The 19,942-nt window shown below is 44.6% G+C and overlaps 1 protein-coding gene across 1 annotated transcript; it reads right to left on the bottom strand.

Moving 5' to 3' along the window:
- Positions 1-951: 951 nt before the first annotated feature.
- Positions 952-16,247, bottom strand: LOC115205042 (potassium channel subfamily K member 4-like). Its single transcript, XM_029770603.1, has 7 exons — positions 16,110-16,247; positions 8,314-8,597; positions 7,506-7,623; positions 7,051-7,211; positions 6,547-6,733; positions 6,231-6,367; positions 952-1,977 (listed from the first exon to the last, which is right to left on the bottom strand). The coding sequence occupies exons 2-7, from the start codon at positions 8,500-8,502 to the stop codon at positions 952-954; spliced, it is 1,818 nt and encodes a 605-aa protein (XP_029626463.1). The 5' UTR covers positions 8,503-8,597; positions 16,110-16,247.
- Positions 16,248-19,942: the final 3,695 nt, after the last annotated feature.

Raw genomic sequence — 19,942 nt, forward strand, 5'->3', positions numbered from 1 at the left:
TTTGGGGGGGGATTAGAGGGGGACTGCATGTCACTGTGTCAGTCTCTGAGATGGGAGAGAGGGGGTTGGGGGGGTTAGAGGGGGACTGCATGTCACTGTGTCAGTCTCTGAGATGGGAGAGAGGGGGTTGGGGGGTTTAGAGGGGGACTGCATGTCACTGTGTCAGTCTCTGAGATGGGAGAGAGGGGGTTTAGAGGGGGACTGCATGTCACTGTGTCAGTCTCTGAGATGGGAGAGAGGGGGTTGGGGGGGGTTAGAGGGGGACTGCATGTCACTGTGTCAGTCTCAGATGGGAGAGAGGGGTTTGGGGGGGATTAGAGGGGGACTGCATGTCACTGTGTCAGTCTCTGAGATGGGAGAGAGGGGGTTGGGGGGGGGGGTTAGAGGGGGACTGCATGTCACTGTGTCAGTCTCTGAGATGGGAGAGAGGGGGTTGGGGGGGGTTAGAGGAGGACTGCATGTCACTGTCAGTCTCTGAGATGGGAGAGAGGGGGTTGGGGGGTTTAGAGGGGGACTGCATGTCACTGTGTCAGTCTCTGAGATGGGAGAGAGGGGGTTGGGGGGGTTTAGAGGGGGACTGCATGTCACTGTGTCAGTCTCTGAGATGGGAGAGAGGGGGTTTAGAGGGGGACTGCATGTCACTGTGTCAGTCTCTGAGATGGGAGAGAGGGGGTTGGGGGGGGTTTAGAGGGGGACTGCATGTCACTGTGTCAGTCTCTGATGGGAGAGAGGGGGTTGGGGGGGTTTAGAGGGGGACTGCATGTCACTGTCAGTCTCTGAGATGGGAGAGAGGGGGTTAGAGGGGGACTGCATGTCACTGTGTCAGTCTCTGAGATGGGAGAGAGGGGGTTGGGGGGGTTTAGAGGGGGACTACATTTCACTGTGTCAGTCTCTGAGATGGGAGAGAGGGGGAGGTGTCGGGGGGTTGGAGGGGGACTGCATGTCACTGTGTCAGTCTCTGAGATGGGAGAGAGGGGGAGGTGTCGGGGGGTTGGAGGGGGGCTGCATGTCACTGTCCCGCCTCTCCTTCAAGGGGCTCCGGTAGGGCAGCTGCCTCCTTATGCTCCTCCTGCGGGGCTTACGGGGGCGAGGACTGACAGCCACCTCAACCGGCTGGTTCTTGTCACTCAACGTGTCCGACGACTCGTCAATGTAGGCCAAGTTCTCCCCGAAGAAATCTAGCATTTTGCAGCCTGGCGGGGTGGGCATGGGGAGCGGCATGGGTTTCACAGAGAATATGGGCGACATGGGGATGGGCTTGGTGAGGTTGTGGGACTTGGGGAGCTGCTGGAGAGGCACAGGGAACCGGAGATCCTCCTGGAAAAATACCTGCCTGGATCCTCCCTGGCTTCCCCTCTCCTCAGTACAGAGAGACCCACTGGCGTCAAAACTGGCAAAAGTTATTCCCTGCCCTGGTGTACACATGTCAGAGGTGTGAGAGTCAGAGGAGGAGACTTCTGATCTGGAGTCAGACTCTGGAGACTCAGACAGCGACTTAGACTCGAACACAGACTCCCCTTGCAGCATCGTCATAGCAACAGGATCAAGGTCATAATCTAACTCCATCACAGAGTGCGCCGCAGGCATCGACAGTGACCTCGCCACCGTCCGGCCCAACGACCTGCCCTCTGACCTCGCACTGACTCTGGAATCCGCCCCTAGCACCGCCCCTGGTCCTAACCTCGTCCCCTCATTCCTAACCTCGTCCCCCCCTAACCTCACGACCTCCAGACGGGTCATGGAGCGGGTGTGGGAGACCCACCTATTGGGCAGATGTCCGTTCTCCCCTATGACGCCCTGCCTGCCGTGGTGCCCCAGCGCCCCCCTGCGGACCCGCCGCCGGGTGCTGCGTTTCCAGCGGCGCCGCTGAAGCAGGAAGGGGTCATTGAGTTCCAAAGGGTTGGGAATCCGGAAGTCCATGGACATGTTCTGGATGTTCTGGGTCCAGTCTGTAGCATGGGCCCTCAACTCCTCCATCTGAGAGAGAGGGGGAGATGGGAAAAGGGTGAGAGAGGCAAAGAGAGGTGTGAGAGAGGCAAAGAGAGGTGTGAGAGAGGCAAAGAGAGGTGTGAGAGAGGCAAAGAGAGGTGTGAGAGAGGCAAAAAGAGGTGTGAGAGAGGCAAAGAGAGGTGTGAGAGAGGCAAAAAGAGGTGTGAGAGAGGCAAAAAGAGGTGTGAGAGAGGCAAAGAGAGGTGTGAGAGAGGCAAAAAGAGGTGTGAGAGAGGCAAAGAGAGGTGTGAGAGAGGCAAAAAGAGGTGTGTGTGAGAGAGAGAGAGAGAGAGAGAGAGAGAGAGACAGCTGCATGTGAGCTCCCACGTTTTTCAGCATGTTTTTACTAAAAGGTAGATTTAGAGTTAGATAAACTTGGATTTTTTTTGGCAGGGACATATACAGGATACTACCCTCCACAACATAACCTTCACTCCAAATCAAAACTCCTAACCTACAACCTGATTTTGGACGAAATTACCTGGAAGGATTCCTACTACCAATGATGATTATTTCCAAGCTATACAGCAAATGCTCTGGCAAACAAACAGAAACCTGAAAACACCATCCTGTTTAGTCTGAAGCTACTTTTTATTTTTAAAAGCCAAGAAGAAATATACATTACAATGATATATTTTACTTCATAAGGACTGAATGCTAAGTTAATGCTACCAAGCTTGCTAGGACAGAACAGATACAACTTCAATTACCACTGAGGTGTGAAGTGAGAGGTGTCAAAGCCCTTGAGCCCAACAATGGCAGGAGAGTTTCCCACCTACCCCACCCAAATACAGAGGCCTTTGAAGCCCCCTCCCGCTGTTCAGAGGTCATTACAATACAGTACCATCCGTACATAAAAAATGATAAGGCACGAAAAAAGTACAAAATGAAGCTCCTTATGGAAAATCAAGAGGCACTTTTTGCTGGGAATATAAGCAACTTAATCTTCCACACAGACCATTCAGTGCTATATTAACACACTTCCCCACTGTTAAGAGGGGGGGGGGGGGGTTAGCGATGGGTGGAAACTCAGGATATTAGACAATGAAGACGGAGTCAACCAATGTGAACTTGTACAAATCTGGAACAGTAATGGTACAGAGCAAACAATTTCAGCTGGACTTTCACATCAAAGAGATATCTTATCCTGCTGAGCTCTCTCTTGAGAAAGATTCCCTGAGTGTGTCAGACCAGACCTCTTCATTATACAACCCCACAGATGAGCAACCCGGAAAGGTTGACCGGAAAGTCAACCTCCCAGCACAGAGTACTACTCCCTCGTTGAAATTAAGGATACATTCACCCAGCTGGAGGTAAGGCAGGTGGAGCTGGAACAGGAGGTGAACACACTCCAGTCAGCACAACAACAAAAAATAGTCCAGCTCAACACCTCCTCAACCAGACACTGAGAGCTGGAGGTGGAGAGAGACATATCTGCACTCTGGACTGCGGTGAGACAACATGAACAGGAGAAAGAGCAGGAGAAGAACATAGCACTAGGAGAGGACCAGAGTGCTGGAGGAGAGGGTGAGGGTGATGGCGTGTGACAGAGAACAACCCATTAAAGAGGTGGCCACCCCAGCAGAGAAGACAGCAGAACAGCCCATCTCAGCCCCCAACAAAAGTCTTGACACCACAGCAGAACAGTCGACCCCAGACACTGACCATAGCGTCGACATCACAGCAGGACAGACAAATGAAGAACCGAAGAACCCCATGCCCGGGGGATCCCCACCCACTCTGAGCACAAACTTAAACTCTTTAACATCATCCTCAGCTCTGGCATCTTCTCCAATATTTGGAACCAAGGACTGATGACCCCAAACCACAAAAGTGGAGACAAATTTGACCCCAATAACTACCGTGGGATACGCGTCAACAGCAACCTTGGGAAAATCCTCTGCATTATCATTAATAGCAGACTTGTGAAAGCAATGTACTGAGCAAATGTCAAATTGGCTTTTTACCAAATAACCATAAGACAGACCACGTATTCCTCCTGCACACGCTAATTGACAAACAAACAAACAAACAAACCAAAACAAAGGCAAAGTCATCTTGTGCTTTGTTGACATCAAACAAGCTTTTGACTCAATTTGGCATGAGGGTCTGCTATACAAATTGATGGAAAGGGGTGTTGGGGGAAAAACATACATGACAAAATCCATGTACACAAACAACAAGTGTGCTGTTAAAATTGGCAACAAAAAAAACACCCACTTCAACCTATATATCAACAAATTGGCAAAGGCACTATAACAGTCCACAGCACCTGGCCTCACCCTACTAGAATCTGAAATCAAATGGACTACTGTTTGCTGATGTTCTGGTGCTTCCGTCCCCAACCAAGGAGGGCCTACAGCAGCACCTAGATCTTCTGCAAAGATTCTGTCAGACCTGGGCCCTGACAGTAAATCTCAGTAAGACAAAATTAATGGTGTTCCAAAAAAGGTCCAGTTGCCAGGACCACAAATACAAATTCCATCTAGACACCGTTGCCCTAGAGCACACAGAAAACTATACATACCTCAGCCTAAACATCAGCACCACAGGGAACTTCCACAAAGCTGTGAACGATCTGAGAGACAAGGCAAGAAGGGCCTTCTATGCCATCAAAAGGAACATCAAATTCAACATAACAATTAGGATCTGGCTAAAAATACTTGAACCAGTTATAGAACCCATTTCCCTTTATGGTTGTGAGGTCTGGGATCCGCTCACCAACCAAGAATTCACAAAATGGGACTAACACGAAATTCAGACTGCATGCAGAATTCTGCAAAAATATCCTTTGTTCACAATGTAAAACACCAAATAATGCATGGAGAGCAGAATTATACCGATACCCGCTAATTATCAAAATCCAGAAAAGAGACGTTAAATTCTACAACCACCTAAAAGGAAGCGATTCCCAAACCTTCCATATCAAAGCCATCACCTACAGAGAGATGAACCTGGAGAAGAGTTCCCTAAGCAAACTGGTCCTGGGGCTCAAGAGTGGTGCAGTGGTCTAAAGCACTGCCGCTCAGTGCAAGAGGCATCACTACAGTCCCTGGTTCGAATCCAGGCTGTATCACAGACCCCACAGTGCCCCAGGACAGCAACACAATTAGACCCAACCAAACCATGAGAAAACAAAAAGACACATTGGAAAGAATTAACAAAAAATCTGAGCAAACTAGAATGATATTTGGCCCTAAACAGAGAGGAGACAGTGGCAGAATACCTGACCACTGTGACTGACCCAAAATTAAGGAAAGCTTTGACTATGTACAGACTATTGAGAAAGGTCGCCATGGGCAGACCTGGCTCTCAAGAGTGGCGTAGCGGTCTAAAGCACTGCATATCAGTGCAAGAGGCGTCACTACAGTCCCTGGCTTGAATCCAGGCTGTATCACATCCGGCCGTGATTGGGAGTCTCATAGGGCGGCACACAATTGGCCTAGCATCGTCCAGGTTTGGCTGGGGTAGGCCGTCATTGTAAATAAGAATTTGTTCTTAACTGACTTGCCTAGTTAAAAGGTTAAATAAATATATTACAAAAATAAAATAAAAAGAGAGAAGACAGGCTATGTGCACACTGCCCACAAAATGAGGTGGAAACTGAGCTGCACTTCATAACCTCCTGCCAAATGTATGACCATATTAGAGACACATATTTCCCTCAGATTACACAGACCCACAAAGAATTCGAAAACAAATCCAATTTTAATAAACTCCCTATTGGGTGAAATACCACAGTGTGCAATCACAGCAGCAAGATTTGTGACTTGTTGTCACAGAAGAACAAACACCATTGTAAATACAACCCATATTTGTTTATTTATTTTCCCCTTCGTACTTTAACTAATTTGCACATCACTGTATATAGACATAATATTACATTTGAAATGTCTATTATTTTGGAACTTGTTTGAGTAATATTTACTGTTCACATTTTGTTTATTTCACTTTTGTTTATCCATTTCACTTGCTTTGGCAATGTATACATATGTTTCCCATGCCAATAAAACCCCTTGAATTTAATTTAGAGAGAGAGAGAGAGAGAGAGAGAGAGAGAAAGGTGAGAGAGAGAAATAAAGAGGTGTGAGAGAGAGAGAGACAGAGTGAAAGAAACCCAGACAGAAAGAAAGACAAAGGGATAAAGGATAAGTAAATATTGACAGTTAAAATCCAAAGTGTCCCCAGTAAATCCTTGTCCAGCCCTTCACTTGGTTTGTGTCCCACTCACTACCACTCACCTCAGCACGTGTTTTCTTGGATAGCACCCGCAGCCAGTTCCCGATCATGGTGAGTATAGAGGCAAAGTAAGCCAGGCCAAACACTATCCAGAGCCACACCAGGGGCTTAAACAGATCTCCGTCCCGCCGGTTAGCACCTAAGCACAAGGACATTTACACATTGATGCATGCACGTGCACACACAAACAAAGGATCTTCGATAGGTACCTATGAAATATGATTTGTATCTTTCATAGTGTGTATCCTGAAAAGGATGTGTAGAGTATGTACTCTCCAGATTCTATACTGTCCAAAGTGTGTACACTTCACTTCATACCTGCTACGTAGTCTCCAAAGCCGACCGTGGTGAGGGTGATGACCACAAAGTAGAGCGCCTCCAGAAAGGACCAGTCCTCCACTTCCTTAAACACCAGCGTCGGCACGGCGAGGAAGATCAGACAGCCAATCAGGATGGACAGAACAGCAGACATGATCCGTACATAGGTGGGACTGACCCGCCGCTTCTGAGAGAGGGGCAGAGAGAGAGAGGGACGGAGAGGGTAAGATCTTCCTCAAGACTCTAATAATGTGCCTTTTCTTTGATAAACAGTAACAATACAAAAAAATATTATTGCAAAGTTTCATTGGGAAGTAGCTAACAACTGACAATGTTTAAGTCCGCTTCTGTTCTACTTGTGTGTAACATGTTTCAAGTGCTAGAGTCCAAGACGGCCTCTTCTGTTTACAGCACAGTGACATCACTTAAGCAGCCCCTGAGACAGGTGAGAACAATGAGATGACATCCTGTAAATGAAGCAGCCCCGAGACAAGACAGTCTCACCAGGAAGAGTGTCTCCATCTTCCACACGGCCTTCCTCAGCCCCGTCCCCATGTGGTCCCCGACACCAGCCAGCAGGAAACCAAACATGGGGATCCCTACCAGGGCATAACAGACGCAGAACAGCTGGCCCCATTTGGTCCTGGGAGAAAGGTTTCCAAACCCTGAGGACAAAGGGAAACCATACACATTCACCTATATGTTAATCTATATCATTTTAAAATAGCTCAATTTCACCAGCAACCCACTGGGCACAGACGTCAATTCAACGTCTATTCTATGTTGGTTCAATGTAATTTCATTGAAACAACATCGATTCAACCAGCGTGTGCTCTTGAGGTTCACTGTATTTTCCGAGATGGGATTATTAATTTTCTGTCAAATTCCAAATGCACATCTGGCTGATTAAGTTGTTACCAAAGGGTTTGCAGGAGGGAAAAAAATTAACAAAGGCTCACCAATGGTGGTGATGATGGTACCACAGAAGAAGAAGGCGCTGGCCAGGTCCCACCTGCTAGTGAAGTTGGTGGAGCTGTGTTTTACATCCAGGCCCGCCTCCACTGCCTTCACCACACTCTGACAGTACAGAGACAGAACAGAGGTTGGCTTTATCTACAGCTGCTCATTACCAGTCTTAGGCTGGGTCTATCTACAGCTGCTCATTACCCGTCTTAGGCTGGGTCTATCTACAGCTGCTCATTACCAGTCTTAGGCTGGGTCTATCTACAGCTGCTCATTACCCGTCTTAGGCTGAGTCTACACCTGCTCATTACCAGTCTAGGCTGGGTCTATCTACAGCTGCTCATTACCAGTCTTAGGCTGGGTCGATCTACAGCTGCTCATTACCAGTCTTAGGCTGGGTCTATCTACACCTGCTCATTACCCGTCTAGGCTGGGTCTACACCTGCTCATTACCAGTCTAGGCTGAGTCTACACCTGGGGTCCATGTTCTATTTTGGATTTTAGTTTTTGGTCAAAGACTAAAATCACCAGGAAGTCTGCTAAGTATTCAAAAAAATAACTGATGTGATCGTGTCTCAATGTATTTTTCAAAGCCCTGTTGGTGCTTAGTTGTCGTTAATTTACAAATTACCATCCACGTCGACAAAAGTTGTCCTGCTGCTGAATCTAGTTGCCTACCCCTGGCTACACTTTCTCAGGTGGGGCTCTACACCAATCTTAGTCTATTCAGATTCTTCTCAGATGTCCTTCTGTTCAAGTGTATGCTTTCACAGTTTGTGAAATGTGTGTGCGCTATGGGTATACCTTTATGAGGTCGCTGAGGTTCTGTGCAGTGACACATGAGTGGTTTCCGAGGAAGTCACGTGTGGTGCAGAGCAGCTTCTCATGCTCCTTGCTCTCCTTGGGGCTTTCCAAATTCCGGAACACCAACGCCCCCATCACCAGGTACAGCATGACCCCCGCCAGCAGGGCCAGCAGGGTGGGGCAGCGCATTGCCCCGAACTCACCCCCCACACCACAGGGGTCAGGGGTTAGGGTTCGCCAGAATCTGCTCTACGGCCTCTTCCACGATACACACGGTGGCACAGCTAGACACACAGGCACCATTCTTAGAACTGTGTGTGTGTATATAGGGTTTTGCCACCTTTGTGGGGACCTGAAGTCCCCACAAGGATAGTAAAACAAGGAACATTTGGACAAGTACGGACATTTCGCCGGTCCCCACAAGGAAATAGGCTATTTTAGGGGTTAGGATTATGGTTAGAATTAGGGTTAAGTTTAGGCAAAATAGGATTTTGAGTGTGTGTTAGTGCTGAGCGATTAACCAAAATTCCATTTAAAAATCCCCCCCCCGTGAGCTCGCTGGATATGCCGTTTCTGAAGAGATAAATCAGATCAAGCCTGAACTGTGTGATGTACACTGAACAAAAATATAAACGCAACATGTAAAGTGTTGGTCACATGTTTCATGAACTGAAATAAAAGATACCAGAAATGTTCCATATGCACAAAAAGCTTCTTTCTCTCAGATTTTGTTCACATTCCTGTTAGTGAGCATTTCTCCTTTGCCAAGATAATCCATTCACCTGACGGGCATATCAAGAAGCTGATTAAACAGCATGACCTTGTGCTGGGGACAATAAAAAGGCCACTCAAAAATGTGCAGTTTTTTCACAACATAATGCTACAGATGTCTCAAGTTTTGAGGGACCGTGCAATTGGCATGTTGACTGCAGGAATGTCCACCTGAGCTGTTGCCAGATAATTTTATGTTAATTTCTCTACCATAACCCGCCTCCAATGTCGTTTTAGAGAATTTGGCAGTACATCCAACCGGTCTCACAACCACAGACCAAGTGGTAACCATGCCAGCCCAGGACCACCACATCCGGCTTCTTCACCTGCGGGATCGTCCGAGACCAGCCAACTGGACAGCTGATGAAACTGTGGGTTTGCACAATGAAGAATTTCTGCATGAACTGTCAGAAACAGTCTCAGAGAAGGTAATCTGTGTGCTCGTCGTCCTCACCAGGGTCTTGACCTGACTGCAGTTCGGCATCGGAACCGATTTCAGTGGGAAAATGCTCACCTTCGATGGCCACTGGCATGCTGGAGAAGTGTGCTCTTCACGGATGAATCCCAGTTTCAACTATACCGGACAGACAGCGTGTATGGCGTTGTGTTGGCGAGTGGTGTGCTGATGTCAACGTTGTGAACAGAGTCCCCATGGTGGCGATGGGGTTATGGTATGGGCAGTCATAAGCTATGGAAAATGAACAATTGCATTTTATCGATGGCAATTTGAATGCACAGAGATACCGTGACAACATCCTGAAGCCTGTTGTCGTGCCATTCATTCGCAGTCATCATCTCATGTTTCAGCACGATAATGCACAGCCCCATGTCGCAAGGATCTGTACACAATTCCTGGAAGCTGAAAATGTCCCAGTTCTTCAATGGCCTGCATACTCACCAGACATGTCACCCATTGGAACATGTTTGGGATGCTCTGGATCAGTGTGCATCACAACGTGTTCCAGTTCCAGCCAATATTCAACAACTTCGCACAGAAATTGAAGATGAGTGGAACAACATTCAACAATCAACAGCCTAATCAACTCTATGCGAAGGAGATGTGTCGCACTGCATGAGCCAAATGGTGGTCACACCAGATAGTGACTGGTTTTCTGATCCATGCTCCAGTCACTACCATCATTGGACTTGTATTACTTGTTTTATTCAGTGTTATTACAGCATTCAACCCACATTAATGTATAGTGCATTTAATGTAAAAAATAAATGACCAAAACCATGATTATTTTTTAAATAATTGAACCAAAACTGAACAGACCTCAAAAAGCACTAATTGCTCAGCACTAACGTGTGTATATTCAATGATGATGATCCCTTTATGGAAATGAGATAGCAGCAACAACTTTGATAATGGGGATTCTTTGAGGAGCTACATCAAGGAAACAACACAGAGCTGGGTCGTTCTCTGGTCATTTCCAGAACATGAACGTAAGTGTGAGACAAGATAGGAAGCTCATCTCCTGTAGGAATTCAATCACTTTTTGACAGCATCCCTTTTGATTTAAGCAACACGTTCAATACGTTTGCCCATGGAAGAAGAGGGCGGAAAGTGACTTTTTGGACCGGAATTCAAACATTCAAGAGATAAAGGTGCTCAAAGTTGACCCATTTTGCATACCCTGCTACACGTCTTCATTACTGGGAAAGATAAGCAGTGGAGTTTGATCTAATTTAAATGCTTACAAACAGAGTTGTCAAACTACTTGATCATTTCTTGAGAAAAAAAAAGTTGCATACATTTTTATGTCTTAACCTTCAACCTCATCTAAAAACAGTTTTTTTTCTTCATATTTGCATATGGTGTAGCTCAACCTAAAATAAAAAGTAGGGTCTTTTGTGTCAGCCAGCGGTTGAGCAGCAGCCAGCCAGCCAGCGGTTGAGCAGCAGACAGCCAGCCAGCGGTTGAGCAGCAGCCAGCCAGCCAGCGGTTGAGCAGCAGCCAGCCAGCCAGCGGTTGAGCAGCAGCCAGCCAGCCAGCGGTTGAGCAGCAGCCAGCCAGCCAGCGGTTGAGCAGCAGCCAGCGGTTGAGCAGCAGCCAGCGGTTGAGCAGCAGCCAGCCAGCCAGCGGTTGAGCAGCAGCCAGCCAGCCAGCGGTTGAGCAGCAGCCAGCGGTTGAGCAGCAGCCAGCGGTTGAGCAGCAGCCAGCCAGCCAGCGGTTGAGCAGCAGCCAGCCAGCCAACGGTTGAGCAGCAGCCAGCGGTTGAGACGCAGCCAGCCAGCCAACGGTTGAGCAGCAGCCAGCGGTTGAGACGCAGCCAGCCAGCCAACGGTTGAGCAGCAGCCAGCGGTTGAGACGCAGCCAGCCAGCCAGCGGTTGAGCAGCAGCCAGCGGTTGAGCAGCAGCCAGCCAGCCAGCGGTTGAGCAGCAGCCAGCCAGCCAGCGGTTGAGCAGCAGCCAGCCAGCCAGCGGTTGAGACGCAGCCAGCCAGCGGTTGAGACATAACATGGTGGGTGTCATAGAAATAGGAATTCATAGAATGGACCTTTCCCTTCAGACCACTGCAATTTAGCTGGTACACCATTGACATCTTTTAATTGTATTGACATTTTAACTTCTAATTATTGTAGATTTCAAAAGATACTGCACACAAAATCATGAAAAGGAATAAGAGGCCAATATGCAAAACAAATAATGTACTTAATGTAATTCATGCTCAAAAGAATACAAAAAGTTAAAGTGCAAAGACAGACCATACGTTTCGGCCTTGTCTTCATCAGTACTGTACAAACAAATTAGGAAGACACGTACTTTAAGAGCCAATTTATGTTTGATCTGAAAATGTGGTTGGAGACGACGTATGCATGGTGTAACGCAATTGCAAAGCCTCTGGAGGCACACTGAAGCCAAATGGAGCTCTGTACTACATCGCCGTGCGCCTCAGGCTTTGTAACAATGTGGAGGGCTCCGTATAGCTCCGCATTTAACATAATTGGTTGACGGTAGGTGAGGGCAGGAGGTCCTGTATAAACACAAACTCACTTCCTTGAAAACTTAATTCACAACAGCTCTGCGCTGCTCGGCGAAGTATGAATGGCCTGACTTCTGCAGAGGCTACATCACCGTAAATGCTGCACGGCCAATGCAGACATCAGATTGACCATGAAGCGCCTTTAGGGAGACACCGGCTGTGTTTAACAGGCACAAGCAGCTAGTTGATTAGACTCTGGCGAATAGGGAGTCAATGCATATTAGCAAGGAATATGTAGAAAAATATTTTTAAGACATGTGCAATTCAAATGTCGCATATAATTGAAAAACGACAACGATCTAGGCTGCGGCAGGTAGTCTAGTGGTTAGAGCGTTGGGCCAGTAACCAAAAGGTTGCAAAATCGAATCCCCGAACTGACAAGGTAAAAATGTGTCGTTCTGACACTGAACAAGGCAGTTAACCCCCTGTTTCTAGGCCGTCATTGTAAATATGAATTTGTTCTTAACTTAGTTAAATAATAAAAAAATATATAGCAATATCAGAAGCAATAGATGTGAAATACATATCTGCTGATATTCTCAATGAGGATGAAGCGGCTGTGCTTAACAAGAGACTTTCCTTTTTCCCTACACCGAGAACCAACCCCTTCCAAATCAAGGTAGAACGTTTTTTCATTCAGGAACTAGTCTACCTCGAGGTGTGTAATGCCAAGGAGGATAATCGTCGAGTATTCAGACCTATTAAACACATTCTGCCCCCCTGTAAATAACGCCGCTATTGACACGCTTTGCAAGCTTGTGGCGAGAGATGTTGATCATTTGTTTGTTGGTAATGACAAGAAAATATGCTTCCAACTGTTGCAAGACACAAAGAGACATGTTTTATTCCATCTAAAAAAATCCAAACCTTATCTTCAAGACCTGTGATAAGGGAGATTGGCTTGGCATGCATGAATATATCTGTCTATTATAGAAGTCCATAGACAATTGTCTGACAGACTCCTACTGCAAACTCAAAGGTAACTGTACCTGTGTATAAAACTGAACTGTACTTTTCTCAGCTGAGGCAGTTTATCTGACTGACAAGGAGCGGGGCTACCTCATCAAGAAGCGGCCCACCACAGCCGTTATGTACATTTTCACCAGACAAGCACAATGATTACCAGAAGTTTCCCCTGGACGTCCGACTGGGGCACATCAGACCTCTTTACTAAACTACCATCATAACTAAAACACAGGCGACTTCAAATATCTGAACTATGATAGGCCTACTTTTCTTGTAACTATGGACAACTAGTTTGTACACCAACATTCCCCACAACATTGAACTGGAGGCTTTACGTTGGTCTTTAGACTCTAGAGCGGGCTCTACTCCTCCAACCCAAATGGCTGAGTTGGTACAAAGAAGTGTGTTTTGTTTGGAGAAGATTATCTGTAATCCCGAGGCACTTCGATGGGCCCCTGATTATGTCAACACGTATGTGCCTCAGGATAAATACAATTTCTAATCATCCCTTTTCTGATAAATATAGCTTTTGTAGAACAGTTTTATGTTTTTATCACATGAACAGACACCAAAACGGAACTGGACTCGTTCCATTAGTGTCATTTAATAGACAAATGATTTGACAATTCGTTCTACCGTCTGTCAAACCGAAAGCCTTCTTCACGCATCAAGTTACCATCTGACTCTTTGAATAGGGGCTTGCCGTACAGCCAATTCTGATTCATCAGACGAATCTGCACTCGAAATTAGGATTTGATCATTTAATCAAGTTGTACTCGAATTTCCGTCAGGTTACTTCACAGAAAGTTTGGACTCTGCACTCAATAAAGGCTATGGACAGACGTGACACATTACAAGGCAAACGCAACAAAAAATAAATACTTTTCTGTGGTGTGCTGTACCACACACACACTCATTACAGACCTGACATTAAAAATATTACTAGACAACACTGGCATGTATTTCAAACTGTGGGCTCAGATGCGTTTCATGATGTTCCCCTGGTCACTCATTCCATGTCCCGCTGCCTGGGACCTGCTGGTTCGCGCTTTCTTAAAAAAGAAAATAGTAACACACAGCCTGGTCACACACAGCCTGGTCACACACAGCCTGGTCACACACAGCCTGGTCTCATAGACATAACATAGTAAATAAATCTGAGACTCAAATTAGCAAGAGGGTGCTTGGTCGGTGAATGGGTGGGCATATAATGAGGATGTCTAGCAACTCAAAGGTTGTGTGTTTGAATCTCATCATGGACAACTGTAGCTAGTTAGCAACTTTTCATCTACATTTTTGCTACTTTAACTACTTAGCACCTTACCTAACCCTTTTTGCTAACCCTAACTTCAACCTAACTCCGAACCTTAACCCTTAGCCTAGCTAACATTAGCAACAACAAATTGGAATTCGTAACACATTATACGTTTCACAAATTCATAACATACGAAACGGATGGACATCCACAAATTAATACATACCATACGAAACGTAACATATCATACTAAATGGAGTGTATCAGATTTATGTACAGGATAATATGAAATGGTCAGACTAGGAGAACCATCTCTTGAATGTTTCGGCATTCAGGTCCAAAAAGTTACTTTCGGAGCACTTCTACAGTAGGCACACACACACACACACACACACACACACACACATACACATACACATACACATACATACATACATACATACATACATACATACATACATACATACATACATACATATAGAAGGTTTTATTCAAATCAAAAGGGGTGCTGTCAAAAAGTGAATTCAAATAGATATCCCCATAGAGGAACGTATGACCTTACTACCGTTAAGACATCGCGCTCTAAACCACCTCACTTGTCCACGTTTTATTCATCCTGAAGATGTGGTGATGGAGAGATCTCTCTCCTCTCTACCAGGCCCAGGGCTAAAAGGGGGAATAGTAGGAGGGTTCCGACCAGCGTCCACATTAGGGCCCATCATAATAACACATGGAGACACACACCAGACTACCCTGGATATCAGCTGGCTAAAGTTTAAACGATTAACCTCTGCCAACCTGCTAAACATACGTCTCGCTGTTAATCTAAGTATGTTTAGGGTGCTTATCTTTATTTAGTGTAAACGGTTTTCTTTAATTAAATGATATTCACCTCCCATCTACACAGGTACTGTGTCATGAGAGTACCGGTTCAAAGGCAGCCAATTGGGGAAGAGAACCAGAAGATGGCCATGATGTTCCAAAGAACTTGTGTCAACGTTCTGATATTTCCCAGAGTTCTCTGTTAGCATTCTGATCTAATGGACTGCATTGGTTTGTATGGACGTTCTCACCCTCTGCCTTGGCTGAAAATGTATTATTTGTTATCGTTGTCTAAACCGATCTTGACATATTTTGATATTTTTGTAAGATATGACTGAGCTAACCCCAAAAAAAGCAAACGTGTGTTTGATGTGTTGTGAAATATCCCAGCTCAAACAGTCTGACATATGTTGTAATAAATCATAATGTTTCCAAAATATTGCAATTAAAAACCAAAAGGAGTACCGAACTGCCAAGGAGAGATTTGGCTCTGGAACCAGTCTCCACCTAGCTCATAAGATGACTGCAGATATGGCCATGTTTATATTTGTCTAACCATTCATTTTAAGGTACATTTGTCATTCAATAAAATGTAATGTTATGAGTAATTTATATTGAGGGATTAAAGTTAAATCAAAGAATGTTTCTAACATTTCCCAATGTTCTTTAGAAGGATGAAGTTTGATTTGGATAACAAAATCTCTGACTGAAAGCTATGAAACAGCATTTGAGGAGAAAAACACAATCGACCACGCAGTCAAGCAAGTAAATAATTCAATGAAACAATAATTCACAAAAACAGATACGGATGACCCCACCAGAACCAACACTTGAACACAGAAAAACATTTATACATACAACGATGCTGGTTAGTTGTCCCTTGCAATCAACACAAACAAGTACATAAATATCTTATCAGACAATACTGTATATTACTAAATGGTAAACAAACATCTGAACAAAGTATTTACAAAGCAATTAACTTTAAGTCCTACCTGATTTCAGGAGAAACTGAAGTACCGGTATGGGCTTCTCCGTGTCCAGGCTCTTCTCACCATCAAACGCTCTGTGAGTAGGAGTGTGTATGTCCCCACGCTCAAAGAGTAGAAGAGTGTGTGTGTCCACTGAGTAAGAGTGTGTGTCCAGTAGTGGGAAGGTGTTTCCCCATGCTCATGCCTCTACAGCACTGTGATGGAGGAGAGGGGGGATTCGAGGAGGAGTGTGCATGTGTATCTTAGGGCCGGGAGTTTTGGGGCACTTTTTTAAGCACTGTAGTTTGACACCAGCCTCTCCAAAGCTCGCTGTGGAGTCAGCCAGGCAAGCAGCACTGTGCTTTTACCAGTATTTCCGGCATTGTCCATTAGTTGCTGCAGGTAGGAAATTCTCGGAAATATTCTGTAATTGACACAAGCTGTCTCCAATCAATCAGTCAATGTCTGGTTGTGCGTGTGTTTGGCAGAGGGAATTGCCTAATCCAGGGGAGGCGTAGCTCTGTGAATCTTAATCGCACAAAACCTATTATTTGGCAAGGGATACGACTTGTAGATCAGTGATTCTACACCTCAATTTGCGCAAGCTGATCCTCTCCAACAGACTCGGAAGATGTAGCTAAAAATAGGCAATACAGTGGCAAGAAAAAGTATGTGAACCCTTTGGAATTTCCTGGATTTCTGCATAAATTTGACATAACATTTGATCTAATCTTCATCTAAGTCACAACAATAGACAAACACAGTGTGCTTAAACTAATAACACACAAATTATTGTATTTTTCTTCTCTACATTTACATTTTACATTTTAGTCATTTAGCAGACGCTCTTAACCAGAGCGACTTACACTAGTGAATGCATACATTTAATTTCATCTCATTTCATCCATTTTTTTATATTCTCTATATTGAATACATCATTTAAACATTCACAGTGTAGGTTGGGAAAGTATGTGAACCCCTAGGCTAATGACTTCTCCAAAAGCTAATTGGAGTCAGGAGTCAGCTAACCTGGAGTCCAATCAATGAGATGAGATTGGAGATGTTGGTTAGAGCTGCCTTGCCCTATAAGAAACACTCACAAATTTTGAGTTTGCTATTCACAAGAAGCATTGCCTCAAACAAAAAGAGATCTCAGAAGACCTAAGACTAAGATTTGTGGACTTGCATAAAGCTGGAAAGGGTTACAAAAGTATCTCTAAAGGCCTCGATGTTCATCAGTGGACGGTAAGACAAATAGTCTATAAATGGAGAAAGTTAAGCACTGTTGCTACTCTCCCTAGGAGTGGCCGTACTGCAAAGATGACTGCAAGAGCACAGTGCAGAATGCTCAATGAGGTTAAGAAGAATCCTAGAGTGTCAGCTAAAGACTTACAGAAATTTCTGGAAGATGCTAACATCTCTGCTGATGAGTCTACAATATGTAAAACACGAAACAAGAATGGTGTTCATGGGAGGACACCATGGAAGAAGCCACTGCTGTCCAAAAAAAAACATTGCTGCATGTCTGAAGTTCACAAAAGAGCACCTGGATGTTCCACAGCGTTACTGTCAAAATATTCTGTGGACAGATTAAACTAAAGGTGTGTTGTTTGGAAGGAACACACAACACTATGTGTGGAGGAAAAAAGGCACAGCACACCAACATCAAAACCTCATCCCAACTGTAAAGTATGGTGGAGGGAGCATCATGGTTTGGGACTGAATTGCTGCCTCAGGGCCTGGACAGCTTGCTATCATCGACGGAAAAATGAATTCCCAAGTTTATCAAGACATTTTGCAGAATGTAAGGCTGTCTGCCAATTGAAACTCAACAGAAGTTGGGTGATGCAACAGGACACCAACCCATTAGACAGAAGTAAATCAACAACAGAATGGCTTGAAGAGAAGAAAATACACCTTCTGGAGTGGCCCAGTCAGTCCTGACCACCACCTGATTGAGATGCTGTGGCATGACCTCGAGCGATTCACACCGACACCCCAAGAATATTGTGGAACTGAAAGTTTTGTAAGGAGGAATGGTCCAAAATTCCTCCTGACCGTTGTGCAGGTCTGATCCACAACTACAGAAAACATTTGAGGTTATTGCTGTCAAAGGAGGGTAAACCAGTTATTAAATCCAAGGGTTCACATACTTATTCCAACCTGTACTGTGAATGTTTACATGGTGTGTTCAATAAAGACAAACACATATTGTTGGTGTGTTATTAGTTCAAGCAGACTGTCTATTGTTGTGACTTAGATGAAGATCAGAGAAAATTGTATGATCAACTTATGCAGAAATCCAGGTAATTCTAAAGGGTTCACATACTTTTTCTTCCCACTGTAGGCCTGGACCTCTTGGCGTAAATGGTTAAAGTGTTGGCTTGACAGTTGCTGGACCTGGGTTCGAGTCCCAGGCGGGGCTACCCCCAAATTCTTTACAATATACTTCAATGGACGGTTTCATTGACACTGCCTCTAATTAACCTATTTTTAATTACAACTTCCTAGTCTGAGGATCATCTTGACTTGTAGAATCACTGTTAATTGCAATGCATTCCAGGTGACTACCTCATGAAGTTGGTTGAGAGAATGTCAAGAGTGTGCAAAGCGAAGGGTTTGAAGAATCTAACATTTATTTTGATTTGTTTAATACTTTTTTGGTTGTGTTATTTCATAATTTTGATGTCTATGTAGAAAATAGTAAAAATAAAAACCCTTGAGTAGGTGTGTGTGTGTATATATATATATATATATATATATATATATATATATATATATATACACACACACACACATACACATATACATATATATATATATATATATATATATATATATATATATATATATATATATATATATATATATATATATATATATATATATATATATATATATATATATATATATATATATATATTCCGGACTCTGACATTGCTCGTACTGATTTAACTTTTTTTATTGTTAGGTTGGCGCTAGAAACAAGCATTTCACTGCAACATCTGCAAATCTGTATACGAGACCAATAAAAGTTGATTTGATATTTCGCTTAGGGAATCCCCACGCAAAACCAAATGATTGATTGGACACAGCTTGCGTCAATTACAGAACATTTCCTAGGATTTCCTACCTGCAGCAACATTAGTGGACAAAGCTGGAAATACCGGTAGAAGCACAGTGCCCCAAATCTCCTGGCCCTATACCATAGTCATTACTGTGAGCATGAGAAAGCTATGGGCTGGAGTAAGAGCATAGCCCCTGTTTGTTTCCTGATGTCCATTTAGAGGGGCTTAGGAATGTATGGGTTTAAAAAAACTAACTACAGTGAGTTTGAATGAGAACACAGACAGGTGTCTTGAGCAACGTTAAGTTGTCACAATGTAATCCACTTATATTTATCCAGTCATCAAACTCAAGTCTCTCGAGGTGACTGGAAGGTAGACTGTGGTGTAGCAGAAACAGGATATCTAACTACTACGCTAGGATGAGTACCTGAGACATTGAATTCACTTTTCCAGTCCTTTCATGTTACCCTGTATACCAGTCTGTATGTGCCATCATGCCACTCATTGTCATGCCAAACATGTCTGGCTTGACAATGAGCAAGCGAATTGGCAAGAGCACAAAGATCTGGGACCAGGCTACTTTCAAGTAAGCGGTGAATGGAAACAAATGATTTCAGTTGGACTCTGATGTCAGGACTGATGTCTTGCCAGTTACCTTACTGGGTACCCCATTAGTGACCTCTAGACTAGAGGGTACTATTTGGAATGCAACTCCAACCTAGAGAGAGAACAAAGAGAGAGATGGAAAGAAAGAGCTATCATAGACACGATGGAAAGAACAACTGACAC

This window comes from Salmo trutta, chromosome 13 (assembly GCF_901001165.1).
Source record: "Salmo trutta chromosome 13, fSalTru1.1, whole genome shotgun sequence".
Taxonomy (NCBI): domain Eukaryota; kingdom Metazoa; phylum Chordata; class Actinopteri; order Salmoniformes; family Salmonidae; genus Salmo; species Salmo trutta.

What these genes read in the sequence shown, in the direction of transcription:
- LOC115205042 (XM_029770603.1), bottom strand. Translation starts at nt 8,502, where the DNA reads ATGCGCTGCCCCACCCTGCTGGCCCTGCTGGCGGGGGTCATGCTGTAC. An exon ending in CTTTGGAGACTACGTAGCAG is followed by an intron (nt 6,368 to 6,546) that starts GTATGAAGTGAA and finishes CCTTGTGCTTAG; the next exon opens with GTGCTAACCGGCGGGACGGA. An exon ending in CCAAGAAAACACGTGCTGAG is followed by an intron (nt 1,978 to 6,230) that starts GTGAGTGGTAGT and finishes CCTCTCTCTCAG; the next exon opens with ATGGAGGAGTTGAGGGCCCA.